The 19,959-nt window shown below is 35.1% G+C and overlaps 3 protein-coding genes, 1 long non-coding RNA gene and 2 pseudogenes across 5 annotated transcripts; 1 reads left to right on the forward strand and 5 right to left on the reverse strand.

Moving 5' to 3' along the window:
• Nucleotides 1–3,856: 3,856 nt before the first annotated feature.
• LOC142518807 (uncharacterized) lies at nucleotides 3,857–4,925 on the forward strand. Of its 2 annotated transcripts, XM_075621625.1 has the most exons (3): nucleotides 3,859–4,328; nucleotides 4,423–4,482; nucleotides 4,637–4,925. In XM_075621625.1, the coding sequence occupies exons 1-3, from the start codon at nucleotides 3,975–3,977 to the stop codon at nucleotides 4,739–4,741; spliced, it is 519 nt and encodes a 172-aa protein (XP_075477740.1). In that variant the 5' UTR covers nucleotides 3,859–3,974; the 3' UTR covers nucleotides 4,742–4,925. The 2 variants fall into 2 exon arrangements, with proteins under 2 accessions (XP_075477741.1, XP_075477740.1); XM_075621626.1 differs by lacking the exon at nucleotides 4,423–4,482 and having other exon boundaries at nucleotides 3,857–4,328.
• Nucleotides 4,926–6,847: 1,922 nt separating this feature from the next.
• On the reverse strand, nucleotides 6,848–8,166 carry LOC142518466 (electron transfer flavoprotein subunit alpha, mitochondrial-like; annotated as a pseudogene).
• A 95-nt stretch (nucleotides 8,167–8,261) lies between these two features.
• LOC142519894 (uncharacterized) lies at nucleotides 8,262–9,964 on the reverse strand. The gene is made up of 3 exons (XR_012813805.1): nucleotides 9,781–9,964; nucleotides 9,470–9,647; nucleotides 8,262–8,570 (listed from the first exon to the last, which is right to left on the reverse strand). It is a non-coding gene; the product is annotated as an uncharacterized LOC142519894 (long non-coding RNA).
• Nucleotides 9,965–10,626: 662 nt separating this feature from the next.
• Nucleotides 10,627–11,646, reverse strand: LOC142518230 (early nodulin-like protein 9). Its single transcript, XM_075620973.1, has 2 exons — nucleotides 11,372–11,646; nucleotides 10,627–11,283 (listed from the first exon to the last, which is right to left on the reverse strand). The coding sequence occupies exons 1-2, from the start codon at nucleotides 11,556–11,558 to the stop codon at nucleotides 10,874–10,876; spliced, it is 597 nt and encodes a 198-aa protein (XP_075477088.1). The 5' UTR covers nucleotides 11,559–11,646; the 3' UTR covers nucleotides 10,627–10,873.
• Nucleotides 11,647–14,359: 2,713 nt separating this feature from the next.
• LOC142519476 (COBRA-like protein 10) lies at nucleotides 14,360–16,898 on the reverse strand (annotated as a pseudogene).
• A 537-nt stretch (nucleotides 16,899–17,435) lies between these two features.
• On the reverse strand, nucleotides 17,436–19,515 carry LOC142519900 (pectinesterase-like). The gene is made up of 2 exons (XM_075622913.1): nucleotides 18,518–19,515; nucleotides 17,436–18,297 (listed from the first exon to the last, which is right to left on the reverse strand). Exons 1-2 carry the CDS (start codon nucleotides 19,476–19,478, stop codon nucleotides 17,603–17,605), a joined length of 1,656 nt encoding a protein of 551 aa, XP_075479028.1. The 5' UTR covers nucleotides 19,479–19,515; the 3' UTR covers nucleotides 17,436–17,602.
• Nucleotides 19,516–19,959: the final 444 nt, after the last annotated feature.

Consider the following 19,959-nt stretch of genomic DNA (forward strand, 5'->3'; position numbering starts at 1 on the left):
CTATCCTTCGTGCATTTAGAAGAACTTATAGAGGGAGCTCCACGCTAGCAAGGATGAGATTCACGGCTATGGCGGCTACGATTTACCATGTCTGGAACCCGCGAAATAGGGTAATGTTCGAAGATGAGAGCCCGAACATTGACAGCATTGTGCGGAAAATACAGATACTTACATACCGATGTGTACCGGAAGCTATGGATATAATGACTTCTTCATTGACTAATACACATTACTAGTGATTATGTTGAATTACTTTGATGCTTAAGGTATATTGTATGATGTTTCGCATTTGATACATTGATCCTGGGTATGCCCAGTGTACTTGTACCTAACCTTTTTACCTTTTAAATGAATTTACGTTCATTAAAAAAAAAAAAGTAACGTCGTCTGAACACACACCGAGTGCGCGCAGCAGCGCTTGGGTGGAAAAGTGCACGTCGCGAAACAATCTACGTAAGCCACATGTGTTAAAATGACGTGTCATCCAATTCCACGTCATCCAATAATAAAATTAATTATAACTAATTTCCGGTACGAGTTATCCGGTCATCGAAAAATAATATTTATGTAGCGTTCGTTTAAAATAATAAAGTAAAATTGCCGGCTATTTAGTCTTAAAAATATACGATACATTAAGAATAATCAATTAATTAAATAAATTATGTTGGTCCGACTCCAACATATTATAAAAATATATATGATATATCTAGAATAGTTAAAGTATATTATTAGTCCAACTCCAACATCTTGTAAAACTAAATGCATGCATCTAACAAAATCCTCAAACATATTTCTTTTATAAAAATATATATCTAATATATGGCATGATATAAAAAATTACAACAAAAACTTGTGTGAGACGATCTCACGAGTCGTATTTTATGAGATAGATCTCTTATTTGGGTCATCCATGAAATAATATTACTTTTTATGCTAAGAGTATTGCTTTTTATTGTGAATATCGGTAGGGTTGACCCATCTCACAGATAAAGATTTGTGAGACCGTCTCACAAGAGAGCTACTCAAAATTTAATGTCTTAGAAGTTTTAATAAAAGGATAATTTAAGTTCTAATATAAAAAATAGGTGTATCAAATTAATTTTTTTGAGTTAATTTCGAGGGAGGAGGAAATTTCTTCATAAAAAATTTATGTAATTAATATACATGTCTAAATTTTCATCTGAATCATGTGCAAGTCTTCTTGCACGTCCCTAGCTAATGTTTCTTGCTCCTTGGGGTGTTAATTTGGAAACTCCTGGATATTCTTAAATATTCAGTTTATAAATTTATTCATATATTTAAAAAGCCGACGATTATCGTGTATTATAATCAATTGCTGCACTAAGTCGGATGCAAGAGATGATTCAGTCGAAGGGACTCATTTCTTAATCGTATATTTTTTAAATAATAAAAAAATAAAATTCTAAAACTATTTGTTTTAATCTCTCAAATTTTGAAATTTTCCAAATGGTTAAAATTATTATTATTATTTAGTTACAATGGGGGTTGGAAAGTTTTGTTGTAACGTAGGTTCGAACACACGTCTCTCTCTTATGGTTTTTTGTCATTACGGGTTTTGGCCAGATGGTTAAATGATTAAAACAGGACGTAGACCCAATTAATGACAATTATCGTCCTCATATTTGTTGCAACAATGTTGTCGGTATGCGTCGCAATCTATTGTCCTTTGTCTTTGAGAGTTCACAGGTGAAATGGAAATAAACGCAATATCATAACACGAGGGTCGGCCTGTGAATTTGCCTGATTTTGCGTTTATTTGTATGCTCTCCTCTAATTGTAGGGTAACTTATTTGTCCCACCAAATACAGAATTCTCAACTTTTTTGTGTTTTCTTTTGTTACTTTACTCCTTATGTAATAATTACTAACATATATATTGGCTGCCAGATGATCATAAATTGAGGTCTAAACGATACGTGTGTTCGTAACAATATCTGAAATATACATATGTACGTGTATACAGTGTCGTGCTATGAATTTTTGCGGACCTGAGTCGAACATAAAAAATTAGACGTATTGAATAATATGTGTTAGTTGCCCAACATTGGTTGAATAAAATCTATGAGAGTTGCATATATAGACTTGGACAATTCTCCCTATTGAGTTAGGTTCAAGTATCAAATTTAACATGGTATCAGAGCACATGTTTCGCTGTTATGTGTCGGATTATCCATAGTTGGACCACTTGGACCATGGGCGTGAGAATGTGTTTTAGTTGTCCCAAATCGGTTAGATAAAATCCATGAGAATTGCAAATATTGAGCTAACTTTTGGAGTTTAGTTAAGTTGAAGTGCCAATTTTAACAATATGTCACTACTTTTCCATTAACTAAGTTTGCTCGAAACATAATGTCATGTTATCTATTCAGACATTTTTCAATTTCAAGTAAGAAGTCTTTAATATTTTTACCAATTGTATTTAAGTTCTTAAATCATCATCACTTCAGAGAAACAAACTCTCTTGATTCAAAATTTTCTATTAATTATATGCAACAATATTAACATTAACTTCTCTTTTCAATTCGTTCTCAATGGGAGTTCGAATCATTTTACAATCATCATTATCATTCATAGATTCATCAAGTTCTTCAATACAATATTGTCTGAAATTTCTAATCCATATATATCCATCAAATTATCAACTGTTTCTTTCCTCATTATTTTATTGTTACTTTTAATACATTAAATCAAATTTGCAAGCAAAAAATCTCTCTTAGAATCATCAATACCAAATTCTAACAATTAGAATTCAAATTCGATTGCCTAAATCAATGGTTACTATGTGATCAAACTGTAGGAGACGATGGAAAACAAACTTTCTTTGTATGACTTGATGCCAGTGTATGATCAAGAAAAGTTTACACTCATGTCGTAGAATAAATATTCGTTTGAAGATTTGTTTGGTACAGACATACATATATATGCATACGTATATACATACATTTGTATTTATGCCTGTGAAATTTCAAGAGTACATTTTTATATCTTATCTGTACGTTATGATCAAAACAGAATCAGATGAATGTATATATGTATAGAGGGAGTCGTATGAGCTTAGCCTGTAATTAAATTTTTCCTGCATGAAGTTATATCTAATACTAAACTTTACTGTAGCATGTTCCCTGTTGACAGTTACAGCCGCCAAACTTTTGTAGGGTAAGTGATCATCGATGTACGATACATTAATTCTACATTAGTCGCATTAACACATGTTTTTGTGTGTGTGTGTGTGTGTGTGTGTGTGTGTAAAGACGGTGAAAATTCAATATTAAATAATACCGTTAATTGTTTGACATCAACAAATAATAGTTAATTAAATTGGCAAGTCAAAAGTTTCTTAAGCCTTTTTAATTAAGACAATAAATATGTAATGGCATAGGTACTTTGGGTCACGTTTATCTGTTTTCAACGGCGAGAACTTATCTATTTTATAAATAAATGACACTTATTTTGGAAAGATATTAGACTTTAATTTATAGGCAAATTATATAATATTTTTTAATTTGATTCCAAGACTTAATTCCAATCTTCCTTGTCTCAATCTCGAAACTGATCCATGTACTAATTTAAGTGGTGACGCAACTATAAAATTCTTTTTGAATTAATTTTTTTAAATCTTAAGTTAATTTAATTTGGTTCACACGATGATTATCAAGAGAACATTATTTTGATAAAATTTATTAGTGGAATAAACCAGAAACATTTTTACTATTTTATATATAAAAAAACTAAGTTGCAAGTAGGTCAAATTTAGACCTACCTCAACTTCAATTAATCAAGATTCCCATCCCTAGCTCATATAATAGTTACGCATACTCCACTATATATACATATGTATTTTTTTTTCAATATGAGGGCTTAATTCTCCAAAACTGGATTAAGACATTAAATACCTAACTTCACCATCTTCAATTAATTAATGAAAGAAACATGAAGATTTCTTCAGATTAAAAAATGGCGGATTCTGGTACTGAAGAGAGCAGCTGGACTTTCTACATACAAGGGTTCATGTGTGATGATGCTCAAAACAGCTCCTCGTCCTCAGATGATGAAACCCCTTCTCTCGTTTCCGATGCAAGTTCTTCCGCTGTCAAAAAGTCGACAGATATTCACAGCACGGACACAAAATTAAGGTTTCCTAATGGAATCAGAGGTAATAACCATGATAACGATAATAATATGATGGGGAAGAATATTAGTATCATGTGCAAGCAAAACAGTTTCAAGAAACAGAAAACTAAAGTTCCTGCATCTCTGATGGACTATGATCTAGAGGACACCGCAAGTTCTCCTGCAAACAGTCCCAAGGTTAGTTTTCGAACAAGAGATCATAACCATTCGTTCGCTTTTGTTTCTGGATTTTGTGTAATGTTTTTGTTTCTTGCATGCTTCGGTTCAATAGATTTCTCATATGAATGAGTTCATGAATCATCAAGAGAAAGGAAAGACAGATGTTTCTGAGGTATTTTATACATGTTTAATTAGACACGCAACACACACATATATCTCCATTCGAGAAGAAAACTAATAATTCATGATCGTTCGACTAGATTATATATTTTTGGGTTCCATTTCGAGGGTTTAGCTTATTATTATCTTTCTTGTTTGTTGAACAGGCGAAAAGAAATGTATTTGGCAAGGGTGGAGCATTGAACGATCATCATCATGTTGAGAAGGAGAGTAACAGCACAGACTTGAAGAAGAGAACCTGTGATTATTGATTTTCTTTTTTTAACGTTCATGAATCAGAAATTAAATCATTGATATCAAATAATAAAAATCACTTGGATACATATAATGTTGAATAATATGTATTTTCAAGAAAAGGGTGAAGTGCGTGCGCGGCATTGTGATGAGTGACATTGATTCAACTGTACTTAATTCGATCTTTGTTTGATTTGGACAGTACTGTGTGCCTTTCTTTCCAGTATTCTTTTGGATTTCTTATTTTCTTCTCTAAAGCATGATCTTTCCAATATTGAATACAAATTGAGATGAACAAAGTTAATATACATAGCAATGAATTTAGCTAGCTAGGCAGCAAGTTCCTTTTCATTTTTTGTGTGAATACTTAATTACGCATCACTTATCATATAAAATGTGTTGTGCAAATAATATATCATATATGAAAGAAAGTATTTGACCTTTTAGTGCTCCAACAGTAAGGTTGACATTCAAATTATATATATCTTTTGTGGCTGACTTTTTAGAATATAGATATTATATAGATTGGATTTTGATGAAAAATATTATGCTTTAACTTCGTCTATAATCAGATTTGAGAGATCTAACACTTGGATATATACCGTGGGAGCTAGTTTCCACGCCACACCAAGTATAACATGAGTCCTCCAGGTGTTTTGGGATATGATAATATTTTTTTCCGAATTGGGCTAGACTTGTTGTGATTGGGTCTCGATCTCGTCCCAAACTTGAAACATTAAAGTTAGATAACTGCATATGCAACGGTATTAGCCATTTACATCACATCTCTAGCAAAAAAGAACACATTGTTTACAAAAACTTATTTTAAGAGTTTCAAAGCTTCTAACCAATAAAATATTTGAAAATTATACGTAGAAGTTAGAAATCACTTAAAATACGGTATTGCAAACACCATCTTAGTATACTAGGAGAATCCAAACATGGATCATGAAAATGCAGTGATATCAATTATGATTAAAATCTTAAATCAATTAATAGATATGTTGCATTTGGATTGATGAATTTCACGAGTATTAAAATGAATTATTATTTTTTTATATAGTTTAAGATAAACGAGATCATAAACTTCAAATCTATCACTTTTCATATTTATATAACGTTTCATATTAATTAATATGAATTTCAAGTTCACCCAATAATATAAACATTTAAAATTCATTCGGCTTAATGTAACTATTATGTAAATAAATAAAATATTAATTTAATATTTCATATATTATATCATTATTAATAATAAAACTATAATCGAAATATATCCATAACAATGTAACTAAGTAAAATAAGTTTTGTCAATCAGCACTTAAACTTGGCTTTTTTGGTCGAGCGTGGCAACGTACATCCACATTCATTTTTGTTCGGTTCTCGTAGCTTCGTCAATCTTTTTCAATTTGTACTAAAACTTGATTTTTTAAAAAAAAAATTATAATAATAAACTCATAAAAGAGACCGAATTTTCCATCAAGAAATGTTTGAAAATTAGTTATCATATTATTAATTTTCTATCATGGTAAGATATAATACACCACATCATGCATCAAACAAATATACTGGAAATATAGCAAGTAGCAATAGATGGATATATCGATAGGTGTAGGTTGGAGATTAAATTTTACAAATTTTCACGTTTAATCAGTCATTCTAGTTAGATAGCAATTATTGAGAAGTGAGGATGCAAAGTTCAAATCCAATAAACTTATATATTTAATGGGACAACCTTTGTAATTTATATTTTACTCATAAATGATTGAGGAACTGGTTTTAAAGTTTTTAATTAAACTCATCTGGAAGATTAGTGCTCGCCGCCGCAATATAAAATTGCAGGTTTACTGCTATTTAGTATTTTGTTAGCACAAAGAGAAAAAAGTACCCGACAAGAACAACAACCAATAACATCTTTCACAGTGTCCTAAAGCCATGTTTAAACCAATTAATTAACAATATACTTTTTGCATGCAAATTTTCACATGAATCAGCAATATACTAATCATTGGAACAGCTCAGCATTATATACATGCGCTGTCTCAGAAAATTTCGATAGATTTTATAAAACACTATCATCTCAGGTTGGCAGGTGTGTGTTATTAAAGTCTATACCAAGAAAATATAATGAATTTGTAGTTGTCTCCGCAGTTAAAATTCAAGAAATCCCATTTTCCGTTGCAGCCAACATAGACTCTGTTAAAAAGATGTAATTAACGATTCAACCACGACCATTTCCTCTTTCCAGAAGAAATATGATGAAGTTTTCCACAGTTGCCTAATCTAGAGGGCATCGTCCGTCTACTTTTTCTCAGGAATTTTCTCTAACAATTCTGATACGACTTCGAAAAGATCACCACCAGTCCATAATCAGCAACCTGGTAGAAAAGCAAGCGAAAAAGCATATGATTATCATAGTTTTTCAACTGCAAGCAGTAACTGGGTGGTGATGAATCCGGTTTAATGATGTATCTTATCTTATCCTTACCAGAGGAATGAAATGAATCACATAAGGCCTCTAAATTTACTATCCATTTAAGCTTCTTTACCATCATGTTTAAACCAAGAAAAGTAAACTAGTTTCTCAGAAGTTGCACAATTGGCAACTAAAACTCACTATATACATAAGAGTAGGATGGATCAACAAGGACCTGGAAAATTGGTGCGTCGGCGTCTTTATTTACAGGAACAATGACCTTAGAATCTCTCATGCCTGCCAAGTGTTGAATAGCTCCAGAAACACCAAAAGCCATATATAATTCAGGAGCAACATTTTTCCCAGTCTGACCTACCTGTTAGAATAACAATGCCTTATCAGCACATGCATTTGTGTAAACCGGACAAAATCAAGAACCATCAGCATTGATTAATCATGATTAGCACTTATATTGTTGGAGATGCAAGTTTTAGCTACAGACTCTAAAATCGTTATCTGCGCCATTTACAGCACAATGTTCTGCATCAAGCCGCTATGCATAAAATATCTCGACAAATAAATCGATAGCTATTTGTAATAACATTGCACCTAAACACGGCAGTAAAAATTGTCAAAAAATTAAATTGTATTTGCAATAAATGGATTCTTATGGAAACAGAGACAATGAGGATTAAATATGAACAAAAAGTGATTTTGAAGCAATTTTCTATCGTTTCCTGTTCAGAAACCCAGACAAGTTTTGTTCCTTACCTGTAAGAATGGTTAATCAGAAGACAATAAATCTTTTATTTCTCACAAGAAAACGAAATTCTGCTGGTGAAAATCATTTTTTCAAATTACCTGACAAATTGATGAGACCCATGAATCTCCCTGACATCAGTGATAGGACAAATGTCCAGCAAAGCAGCTGCACGAGGGAGTATATTTTTCCCAAAAGAACCAGATCAAGCAATTATATGTGAGTAGGCTGCCTTTTTTATGCACTATACGTACTAGTCGAGCCATGGTTCTGCCCGAGGATAGGTAAACTTGTCTGAATCAGCAATAAGAACCTGTATAACAAACATATGACAAACTTCAGAATCCAAAAAAGGAAATTGCATAGTGTAGTATGTCACATGCTGCTAAACACTGTTAAACAATTTCTAGTGTATCAACTTTTCCGTAGTTTTATTTCATTAATTCCAATTTCAAATAGAACAAGTGTTTTGATTGACAGATCCATTATATAAATCGATTTCTCTTGATTGGATAACTGTGGATTTTTTGGATTTCAAATTCCTTCACTACCATTTTAAACTTATATCTTAGTCATTCAAATGGATTTGAAAATCTTCCAAATCTGGAATCATTTGAAATCCACTTTGACATCATTTCTTCAAATTCAAATCCACCAAATCAAACACAACCTGAAATTAAATTCGGACATACAGTTCTTTAGGTCTAGCGACCGACTATTTCACCACGGACAAAGTATGCTGTAAATCACTTAACAAATGACAAGTATAAGTTGCAGCAATTTCATTTTCTAGAAAACAATACAAGACTGAATATTTTCATACATGGATACCTATCATGTGAAAGAAAGACACTTTCACATATCTCAGCTGTATTTCTGAGAAAGATCTGATAATAAACCTCATTATTTCCCACCAAGCATGTCGCTAGCAGCTATTCAAAGCCAACTGATCATACACCAAAAGGCTAGACAATTAAATTTGATGATGAGATGGTTTAATATATTTTTGGCAAAAAAGATAAATTTCTGCTGTCACCCCTGGACCATCCTACCCTTTTAACCATTCATTAAAAACCATCAAAGTGTGCTCCAGGCTTAAGGCAAAGAAGCATGCAACCTTTGCACTTGAAGACATGCCAAGGCACATCCCTTTTGTGAGGCGCGTGTCTTTTGCAAAAAACAAGCATCTTGGAGCACCAAGAAGGCCCGAGGCGCATTTTAAATGCATGTTAAATTAAAGAAACTTTAATTTGAAATGAAATCCAATGTAACAGTTGTTCATATTTGCTTGTACTCTAAAGATTACTTATTTGTTTTACTTTGGCTTGTAATTTACAAAACATATAAGCTTTTCTTCATACATCCAATTTTAAAATATTAACACCTGGTGCACTTCAGTTTGATAAGACATGTGCCTAGATCCTATATTCCATTCACATGTGCACCTTTAATACCCTATTCCATCAGTCGATTGTACAGAAGATGAAAACGCTTGAATTGAAAAGTTAATTGCAACAGATATGGGAAACTAAAGAAAGATTAAGATAAAAAAAATCGGATAGAAAATACCTTAGAAATGGAAGGATGCAGTGAAGCAGCATGGGCGACTGCTTCTTGCAAGGACGGACCGGAACCAGCAAGCAGTGAAGATACTGAGTTTCCATCACCCAAATATTTTGCAGCCTCCACAGCACTCAGCGATGAAGCTTTCATTGAACCTCCTTCATGTTCAGCTCAAACCAGTGTGCTGTTGTAAAAGAGTGATTCATTTAGAAACTACAATCCCGGAAATTAAAGAAGCGGTATTTCTTAAACATGATATTGAATAGAAGGAAGGATTTCCTTTAAGCAGCTATGAACAAGACAACAAGATGACTTACAAATCGATAGCAGGGGAACACACGACTGGAAAATGAACGATTTCGAAACGCTCCGAACGCTGTCTTGATTGCCATTAGTTCTGTTTGTTTTTTCTTTATTTACTTTATTTTATTTAATTGGAAATGATTTCCTCCGAGAAGACGAAGCGGTGAACACCAGTTACGACGTCGTTGAAGAGAGCCAACACAACACATGCCAAGTTTATTTATTTTTTTGGAAAAAATGCGATTTTTTATCTGAAAGGTAAAATAATTTCCAATTTCACTCCTATACATGCGCCGTGTGTGATTTTGACAATGTTACCACAAAAAAATTGATTTCAAAGTCATTTTTTGACATAACGTCGTGTCTACATGGTAAATAATTTTTGAATAAGAGAAAAAATATATATTTAATTATATAAATTGGCATTGTGATTTTGATTCTCTATTTAATTAAATTTCAAATTAATGTAATAACTTCTTTGTTTTTTTCCCTTTTTTTGTTGATTTGGTATGATGTGTCAAAAATATCCGCTGACACATCATAACATCTGAAATCACGAAAAAAAATAACTAAAAGTAAATATATATATATTGTACTAAAATCAATAGATGATTAAATAAATAACAAAAAGCAAAAACGTATGTGAGATGATCTTATGTGTCGTATTTTATGAGATGAGTATCTTATTTGAGTCATTCATGAAAATGTATTACTTTTTATTTCAAGAATATTACTTTTTATGTCAAGAATATTACTTTTTATTGTGAATATCGGTAGAGTTGACTCGTCTCACAGATAAAAATTCGTGAAACTGTCTCAAATAAGAGACTTATTCGTAACAAAATCACAAAGAGTGGAACAACATGACACTTTTCTCTTTCAATGATATTCAGATCAATTTATTTTTAATTTTACGATTGCAACACACAAACATGTCAATGTTCTATCCACATTAAAGTTAGAAACTCCTCATAGGAGTCACCTTATTTCTCAAGGCATTCCAAACAAATAATAAATTTTCCCACAAAATCCCCATTAGTCCCACTAAAACAACCTCAGAAAAATCCAAAAAAAAGAAAAAACATTTTCAACTCCGACACATTCACATCAAAGAGCAAGAACAAGTGATGAACCAAGAAGAGCAACTCCAATGGTTCCAACGACACCATGCACAATTGAAGAAACACCATTATTAGGAGGAGAAGCTTCCTGAGAGGGAGCTTCGGAAGGCGGAGAAGGAGATTCTTCGCCAGAAGGTGCCGGAGACGGTGGCGACATCTCCACCACTGGAGCAGAAGAATGTTTGCTTCTATCCGCCATGACAACCACCACCAACTTCTCATTCTTGTGGCAATTATCATCCACCCCACTGATGAAATAATGGGGTCCTGACTGATTGAACTTGATCACGGTGTTCCCATCATTGTATTTTGCAATAGGCGATGCAGTTTTGCAGTTTGTGTAATCATCCTTGGTTACTTGCAGAACGGAATCTTGATCAGCAACATACACAAATACTGCAAAGAAACAATTATATTAGTGTAATTAAACATGGTTAAAATACTTTTTCCAATCGAAATAAATAATTATTTCGTATTGACTTACACAAGGAGTCCCCAACTTGAAATCGATTTCTTTCGGCCCATTTATTGTACTCGGAAGAATTAGGATCAACGGGAACTGCCCAAGTACCTTTGGAGCCACCAACTTTAAATTCAAATGCATCACCTTCCTTGATCAACAATAGAACATTGAAAATCCCCAAGAAATAGATGATGTTAAATCGGGCCATTGGAGAAGAATGCGCCCTGCAGGCCAAGAACCAATAATAGTATAATTTGTACCGAAAAATGTCTGATTTGTTGAAAGCAATTAATGAATTGAAGATGCGACCAAGATGGGTATTTGTAGATGTGGTTGCACAAGTTGTGGGGATGAAGCTTTTGGTGCCTTTTGTTATTCTTAGCTTCCACCGAAAAATTGTTCCCCTAGCTGGTTGATACTTTGCTTCATCATCACCAAGAATATTTCCTTGTCTTGCACTTTGGGAAATGGTATCCAAGAAACTTATTTACAGGGAGAAATATATTTTTAATATTTGTTCTTGATCTTATTAGATCGTTTGTTATAAACAAATTTCAATTTTAAGCCAGTTTAATTTAGTATTGGATATATTGTAAATGACTTTGAATATTTGGTACTCTGAAAGCAAAATCATCAGAGGTCTTAGTCCAACAGCGACATTTAAGAGTAGATTCAATATTAACATACAGTGAACCATATATTATTTTTTAGTTTGCCCAAATATATTTGAAGGAAATGTGAAATTTTAAGCAAACATTTAACAAAAAACTCTCGTGAGTCGGTCTAATGGGTCAATTTTGTTAGTCGAATTTTTTATTTGGGTCATTCATACAAAAATATCACTTTTTATGTTCAAAGTAATAAAAAAGTATTACTTTTTATCGTAAATATGGACATGTTTGACATGTTTCACAAATAAAGATATCTGATACCGTCTCACAAAACACAGACCCTAATCAAATTAATACCTATTTCGACATTTTGCATGCTGAACAGGCGTGAGCGATCTTTGCTCTCATATGATTATTCTCCTTGATGATGAAGCCGATGCATTCTGGTGCTTTGAACGTTTGATGCGGAGAATTGATAGTACTGGGGAATGTATGTCTCATGCATTGAAGGTGTATAATACTGAAGTGTGGTGTGGTGCAATCATGGTTCGCTGGAACGGCCGTTTCGGAACGGGAACGGCATTCATCGAGTCAAAGTTCCGGGCAAAAACGTTGGATGCTTCGTAACGCCATTTTTCGTAGTATATCGGTGATATATCGGCGATATGTCGGTGGAACGGAACGGCTCGGTGGAACGGAACGGTTTTTATCTGATTTTTTGATATTTTACGTGGCTTGTTTTAAGTATTTACATTTTTATATTTTTGTGTCGTTTTTAACTTTCCTAATTTATTCATTATTTCTTCATCTAAGTTCAAAACATAAAATTAAAATTATGACAGCATCTACTTAAAAATAGTAAACTATTTAATTAATTTATTCATATGTATTTATGATAGAATATTATTAATGCTAGTAATATTTGTGCTGTTTTTACTAATTTCTGAAATTTTTAATTTTTTTTATAAATTCGTGACCGTTCCGCAACATAACATTGGAACTGGACCGGTGGTTGTCGTTTCAAGCACCGCAACCGTTCCGGCGAACGTGTTATACATTTTCAGATATTGAATGACATGACAAGAAATCTTGATGCCAGAAAAGCATGCAGAACCGGTGCCATGAAGCTTCACAAGAAATATCTAAAAAAAGGTATTATTTTGCCATGGTCTTACTAATAATCGGTTGTTGCACTGAAATTATATTCCAAGTGACCCCCTGTTTTTGTTGAAATGTCCTTGCAGGCCAAAGATGCATGATACAGGAATAAATGTAACTGAGATTTTGGCTGTGCCTTGGAACATCAACCTCAATGTGGCCTGAAATTTGAGCAGCCCCGATTATATCTATATGTTATTCTGATATCTGACATTATACCTTTAACATACAGAAGAGGAATCATGCCTTGAATTCCACAATTTGTCTGTGTAATTTTTTTCTGAACTATTTATACCGCTGAGAATTAGTCAGAGGATGTTCTAATACTGCTCTGAAAGTTTAAATCTTTCTCAAAAGTTGTACTTCAATAAATGGAACCATTCGTACGAAATCAAACTGATATCATATCAATAAAAGAGCATCACTGGTTTTTCTTTTACTGGCCATGCTTCCTTTACTTAGTGCAACGAACTTTGAGTTTCAAAGCCTTTAAAGTTTGAACTTCTCTGAAATTTTTCTTTAAGAGGATGCCACCCCTTTTACTTTGACGTGGAGGAAAAGAACATCGGCCAGGAAAAATGTTCTTATCTTCAGGTCCAGGATCATATAATAAGTGTTTAAAAAATTCAATAATAAAATATTGTCGTGATTATGGTGAATAAGATTTCGATTAAACCAAAATATCAGCTGAAACAATTTAGTTCAAAACTTAAAATCAAACAAACGAACCGAATTAAATTTGATTATTTGGTTTGTATATCAACCAACTTTTACCCTCGAAAAAAATTTAAGAATAAGATGTTTATTTAAAAAAATTTGGCCGTTTACCCCCGGATTGCTGCTGCACCTTCGATTATTCTTTTGGCCGTTTCTTGATTTGAGTATAAACAAATCATATAACGCAAAATGAGAGATTATGCTGACAGAGAAGAGAAGCGTGAAAAAAAGATCCTAAAAGTATCAAAATATAGCGTTCTTTTTCAGAAACTCCTGGGAAGAACATAAACATGAACAACAGGAAAACAAATTTTGTTTTTCTATATCAGTATAAGCTACAGAAAGTGTATTATTCTTTTGCAAACAATCACAAATGAATGCATTTCATAAATCTCGAACTATATCTCCATTCTCGTCATCTGCTTGTTGAACTACAATTGTCTTGACCATGCTGCAGAATTTCTTTTATCTTTTTAAAAATTTAGACAAATGCGTCTCTATACCAGAAGAAAATTCTGAGCTGTCATCAATTAAAGCTGAATGTCAGAAGCAGGAAAGTCAGCAGGGAAAGTAGAATCGGTGAAACCAGACCAAGTCGAGATCGCCCTGCGTCGCTTCTACGGGGCAACTCTGTTGGAAGAGAACACTCCTCCCCGTTGAAGAAAACTTTCGAAGGGAATCCATCCCCATTGTGGTATGTTTAAATTATTTAGATGTTTCTTTGTGAATGAAAGTGCCGATTGTTGCTTTCCAGGAACTCTAGGATCCGTTTCAGGGTGAGTCCCGTTTACCTCTCCAACCAAGTAGTTTAATCCAGGCAGGCCTTGCATGAATATGGTGCTATTGACTTGAGGTAGCTTTGTGCCGTTGAATGAGTAAGCTTTTTCAAAACCAGGGAAAGCCTTCTTTAACTGGACGGCAGAGAACCAATCAGAAAATGCGAAATCATCCCAGTTGAAAAGTGTTATTCTCGCTGTCCATCCATTGTTATAATCTGAATCAATGTGCCAGTTGATGCTCACTCCACAGTTGTCTGGGCAAGGCAATTTTGTCGGTAGATTCTTGTTCTTAATCTTGGCCCAAGCTTTTGCTTTCTCTGTTCTGTTGACGAATGGTACCAAAAGGGCATCTGCGGGAAGAGGCAAAGGAGCCGAATTTTGATCACAACGAGCTTTTTCGTCACATCCACATGCGCAAGTGTTGCAAGGAACAACTGAATCAGCATAGTAAGCTGAGTAGGAAACGCAGCATTTAGATTGTTTCGGCTTCGGATGAGTCATATTGCAAGTCACTTGCCAACTTGCTACTGCGAAAGTCTCTGCAGCAATCCCGGAAGGATCGGGAAACTCTGTTGGATCTACTCTAATAGGAGTGCTACACTTGTAAGTCGGGTTGAGTCGGCCATCGATCTTCCAATTTTGAGGTGGATAAAGAGCGGTTCTGTTCAAGTCAGGCGGAAGTTTGAACACTTCTAACTGGAAAATGGCTCTAGCCTGAGTCTCATTCATTGTCTTTGGCAACAAAGTACCATTCTTGCAGCAATTTGGCAACCTGCCAACCTTGTCATCGTTTTCCTTCTCAGGAGGTAAGTCTGCTATAACTGGCTTCTTTTGGCAGTTCATTACATTAGAAAAATCGAAATCCTGGTAGTACTGGCCTTGAGGGCCGTAAATGCATTCTGAAGGGTCTTTTTTGTGGGTGTAAGCGCCTCTCATATCATAAATGAACTCGTTTCTCATCCAATCCCAAGTCAAGTTCCATTGATCAAGACGACCAAGTGGATGGTTGTTGTCTATGGTGACTTGTGCAAGATATTTGTTCTCATATGCTCGAAGAACATCGTATGTGAAGGAGAGATCACCATACTTTCGAGGCAGGAACTTGGTTTTGAGTTTGTCCTTGTATTTTGGGTCCTTTTTACAGCAAACATGCATGTAACTTCCTGAAATAGTCAATTTTCAATTTTACTCAGCTCACATTATTCAGATTGCAAACAGTTCCATTTGGTACTCAGAAGCCATATGATAGGAAGAACAGTGTCTTGTATATAAAGATGTATTTTAAGGGGATTTAAAATCAGACGAGACATTATACACTTGGAAAACTATATTCAATGAGACGAATACAACAAGAAAATCCACTCAAAACTCCTCATGACTACCCTCAAACAAAGATAAGGGAATGCATTTTAAATATAATATTAAAGCACCATTTATAGTACAAATTATGGACGTCCTGGTAAACGATTCAACGAACAGATGTGTCGCAAAAGACATAACGTTTGCTGTATTGGCTTACCTTTTCGAGTGGCTGCAGGGCATTTGTACCCTTCATTAACAAGCTTAAGTTTTTTAGGCATGGGAGTCCCTTTAGTTCCAAGCCCAAATTGTGTTCCTTTGAGATTGACCTGCACCATCATCTGACCGTAATCATTTGCAGTATCTATCGCAGTTTTCAAATCAGCCTGCGGATACCCTGCGAGAGTCGTTCCATTATTCCCGACTCGGACAGGGTATCCATCTCCATCAACAACCACAGCACCGTCGGCAGAAACCAGCAGCTCTCGATACTGAAAGCCGACGAAAACTTTCCAAGATTTCAGTTCTTGAGCCCCAGCATTGAGAACACTCAACATGGCCTTAAATGACCATGCCTGAGCCGAAACATTCTTGACAAATGGATACTCTTTCTCTCGTCCCATGAATGTGTAGGACACAAAGATTCCATCACAGTTCTCTTGTTCCGGAGGCGGTGTCTCCGGGGTGTCATAATCCTGAGCATTGGAGACGTTGATGGTGGATACAAACAGGACAAGTAAAACACAGAACCGTTGTATTCTCATGCCTGATTTTCTTGCCAACATTTGTGAGAATAAACGTGGATTTGTTTTCAAATCCTTTTCTATTTTTTTCCTAAGCCTTGATGTTGAATTAGCTAAAAAGGCAGCGTTGGGGCTCGGCGGAGAGCCGGAAATGTTTACTTTTCAGAGATCACCAGGCAATGCCCCGTGAAATTGGACACGGTGCATGAAGGTGATGAGAAGAAAAATGATACAGATGAGACGAGAAAACAATGTTAGTTACTGCTGGCATAGGCTCATATGAGACGCACGTTTTTCGTAGGAACTAAATTTAAGAAGCGTTTTCTTCCTCTAGTTCAGCGATTCTGCGGAGGTCAAAAGATGGGGTATAAATGCAAATACTTCATTCACCTAGAAAGCGGAAAAATGGCGTACAGTCCAACATGTCATTTTGTTTATGAAGTACTTTTTTCTGCAAAATTGTAGATTAACCAACCACAGGCAATAATTAGATTGAATTGGCACATATAAGATTGGTATATATTATTCAATTAATTTGGTAAATTCAGTAATGTATTAATTTTAATTTTTTTTAATTTGATTTGATTATTTTTATCCAAACACAAAAACTTACGTTATACACTCACATATGTCAATTTCATGAGACCGATTTTCTATTTGGGTGATATATGAAAAAATATTATTTTTTATGCTCAAAACATTACTTATTATTATAAATATGATCGAAATTTACCAGTCTCCCCGAATACGAAAATGGTTGGATATCCAACTTATAATCTATATAATTATAATAATATACAATACCATCGACTAGTAGACACAAGCAAGTATGTTGGATATCCAACTTATTTCGTCCAAAAACAAGATTATAAGTACAACATGACGCCCTTATTGTAATTATTGTCAACTTAAACTCATATGGATCTAGAACCAACATCGCCTGATTCACATCAATCCTTCGGTGTAAGATACACCAGTGGAACCCAACCAGTCCCCGCCCTGAATCAGTTCCTTCACTGTAAATTTCATGGCGTCAGACGATTTGGTGATAACATGATATCCAGGCCAATCCACCCTCTTGCTGGTTCCAGCTCCAGCTCCCTGGTTCTGGTACTCCCCATAATACAAAGTCTTCAGCGCAAAATCCCCGTTCCACTTCGCCCATCCTGCCGGATCTATGACGCTGCTGATGTTTGACTGCATGACCACGGTCCTCGAGTACTCCTTCCATGGACGGCCTAGGTAAGTACGAAAGGAACTTTGCACTGGTTCGAGGTCACTACTAGCGATGATGTCGCAACCTTGGATGGAAGTGGCCGTGTTCTGATTCGGGTCGGTTCGGCCTTGTGCTGTGACCATGTTTTGCTGCTTAGCCATAGGTTTTCGGGCTGCCAGTTTGCAATTCTGGAACACAACTGCTGAGTTGCCGAATATGAAGTCGACGGTTCCCGTTATGTAGCACTGTTTGTAAAATTGCCTTTGGGAATGCGCGTACAGTGTGTCTTGGAAAGCGTCGAGGCGGCAGCGGTTTATGACGGATTTATCAGCACCTAGGCGGAGTGCCACTGCCTGGTGCATCGCCGCCCCGGCTGTGTTTTTTATGCCTATGTCTTGTAGTATAAATCCATCTCCAACTGCGGCTGCAATGCGCAAGTAGCTTATGTTAGAAAACTACCATTTCACTAATATAAAAAAACTCGACGCAGTGTATAGTGAGATAGTGGAGTTAATTAGGGTGTGAAAGCCTAAATATATAATTATGTATATATGGGCTCCATTAATATTTATTCTGCCCAGACAAACCATTAATTCATACCATGCAAAACGGATTCAAGTGATTAAATATATTATTTAATTTACCGAGAGTGGCGGAGTTGAAGGTAGTGGATCCACCACCTACACTGAGATCACCGGTGATGGTTGTTGAATCCATACCATCTCCAACAATCATCAGATTCTTCTTGTTGCTGGCCACTTCAACGTTCTCCTTGTACGTTCCCTTCTTAACGTAGATCACGTAACGGGTCTTGCTATTGGTCGGGGCCGCTTTAACTGCTTCTGCAACTGTCTTGTAATTACCCGATCCATCTTTTGCAACGGTTATATCAGCTTTTATCGCGTTACCCGAGGTCTCCAGCAATGTCTTGTCCATTGCAGTGATCCAGGGAGGTAGTAGCATCCCTCCAAGTGCAGAAAGCACCGCAAAATCCGTGTCAGGCTCTGATACCGTGGCAAGAATGGCCAAAGAAGCCCTTGCCCTCAAGATAAGGTCCTCGAGAAAGGTTTCCATTGATTTTCTTGAGGAATTTTTGAGCCCATCAAAACAGGTGACATGATTAGTGAGCACGCCACTCAGCCATGTTCGTGCATCAGCACGAGACATCCTGGTTCCATCCCTAATAGCTTTGACGGAATCAAGAACCCGGTCAAAGGACATGTCTAATAGCTCAAGGCAATCAGACAAAGCCCCTTGTTCAGTCTGCTCATTCATCTGATTCCTCAAATTTCTAGCATGAAAGGAAGCATTCTTCATGAGACGAGCTTCCTTCATCAACAATTTTTGCAAGATGACCGTAGTATCTAATTTGGTTTCAAAACTAGCACTGGAATCAACTTGAGAAACGAAATCTTGGCATGTCTCGGGATGCAAAGCCCGTTGGCAGATATGTGAAACGTCGTTTTGGGTTTGTTTGCTAAGATTTGAAGCAAGAAAAACAGCTGAAACGAGTAGCACGACAAATGCTAAAGCTGTGTAGAGGAACTTGCAGATGAACGTGGATTTTTGGGGAGTATTTAGCAGAGGTTCAGTTGTTGAAGCCATCTTGCTATGGTTCGCCCTTTGCCCGCTGCTTCTACGGCTGCTTTATAGAAGACTACGGTGGTAAGGATAAAGTAAATCGAGTAATATCAGATTACTCTTTAATTTCTAAAGTGTAATTTCCAGCAATTGATCCATTCATATATCACATTTAAAATTGCGTAATAAGTTACAATTATTTCGTTGAAATTATAGCATAGGAAAGAAAGTAATTCCATTAAAATAATAATTATAAAAGTTTCATCTGCGAAATTACTGCCAAAAAGAACACAGGCACGTTTATATAATGACCGGGATAAGCTCGTGACAAATTGATCATAAATAATTTTGTTTTATATTAATTAAATCTAACAAAATATTTTGATCCAACAAATGTTAAAATTATTTAATATTTATTAAAATATATGATTAATTATTTGAACAACATTAAATGTAAAATTTAACTCAGAGTGGAAAAAAATATTAATTCTATATATATTTATAT

The sequence above is a fragment of the Primulina tabacum genome, chromosome 11, assembly GCF_025594145.1.
Source record: "Primulina tabacum isolate GXHZ01 chromosome 11, ASM2559414v2, whole genome shotgun sequence".
Classification (NCBI taxonomy): domain Eukaryota; kingdom Viridiplantae; phylum Streptophyta; class Magnoliopsida; order Lamiales; family Gesneriaceae; genus Primulina; species Primulina tabacum.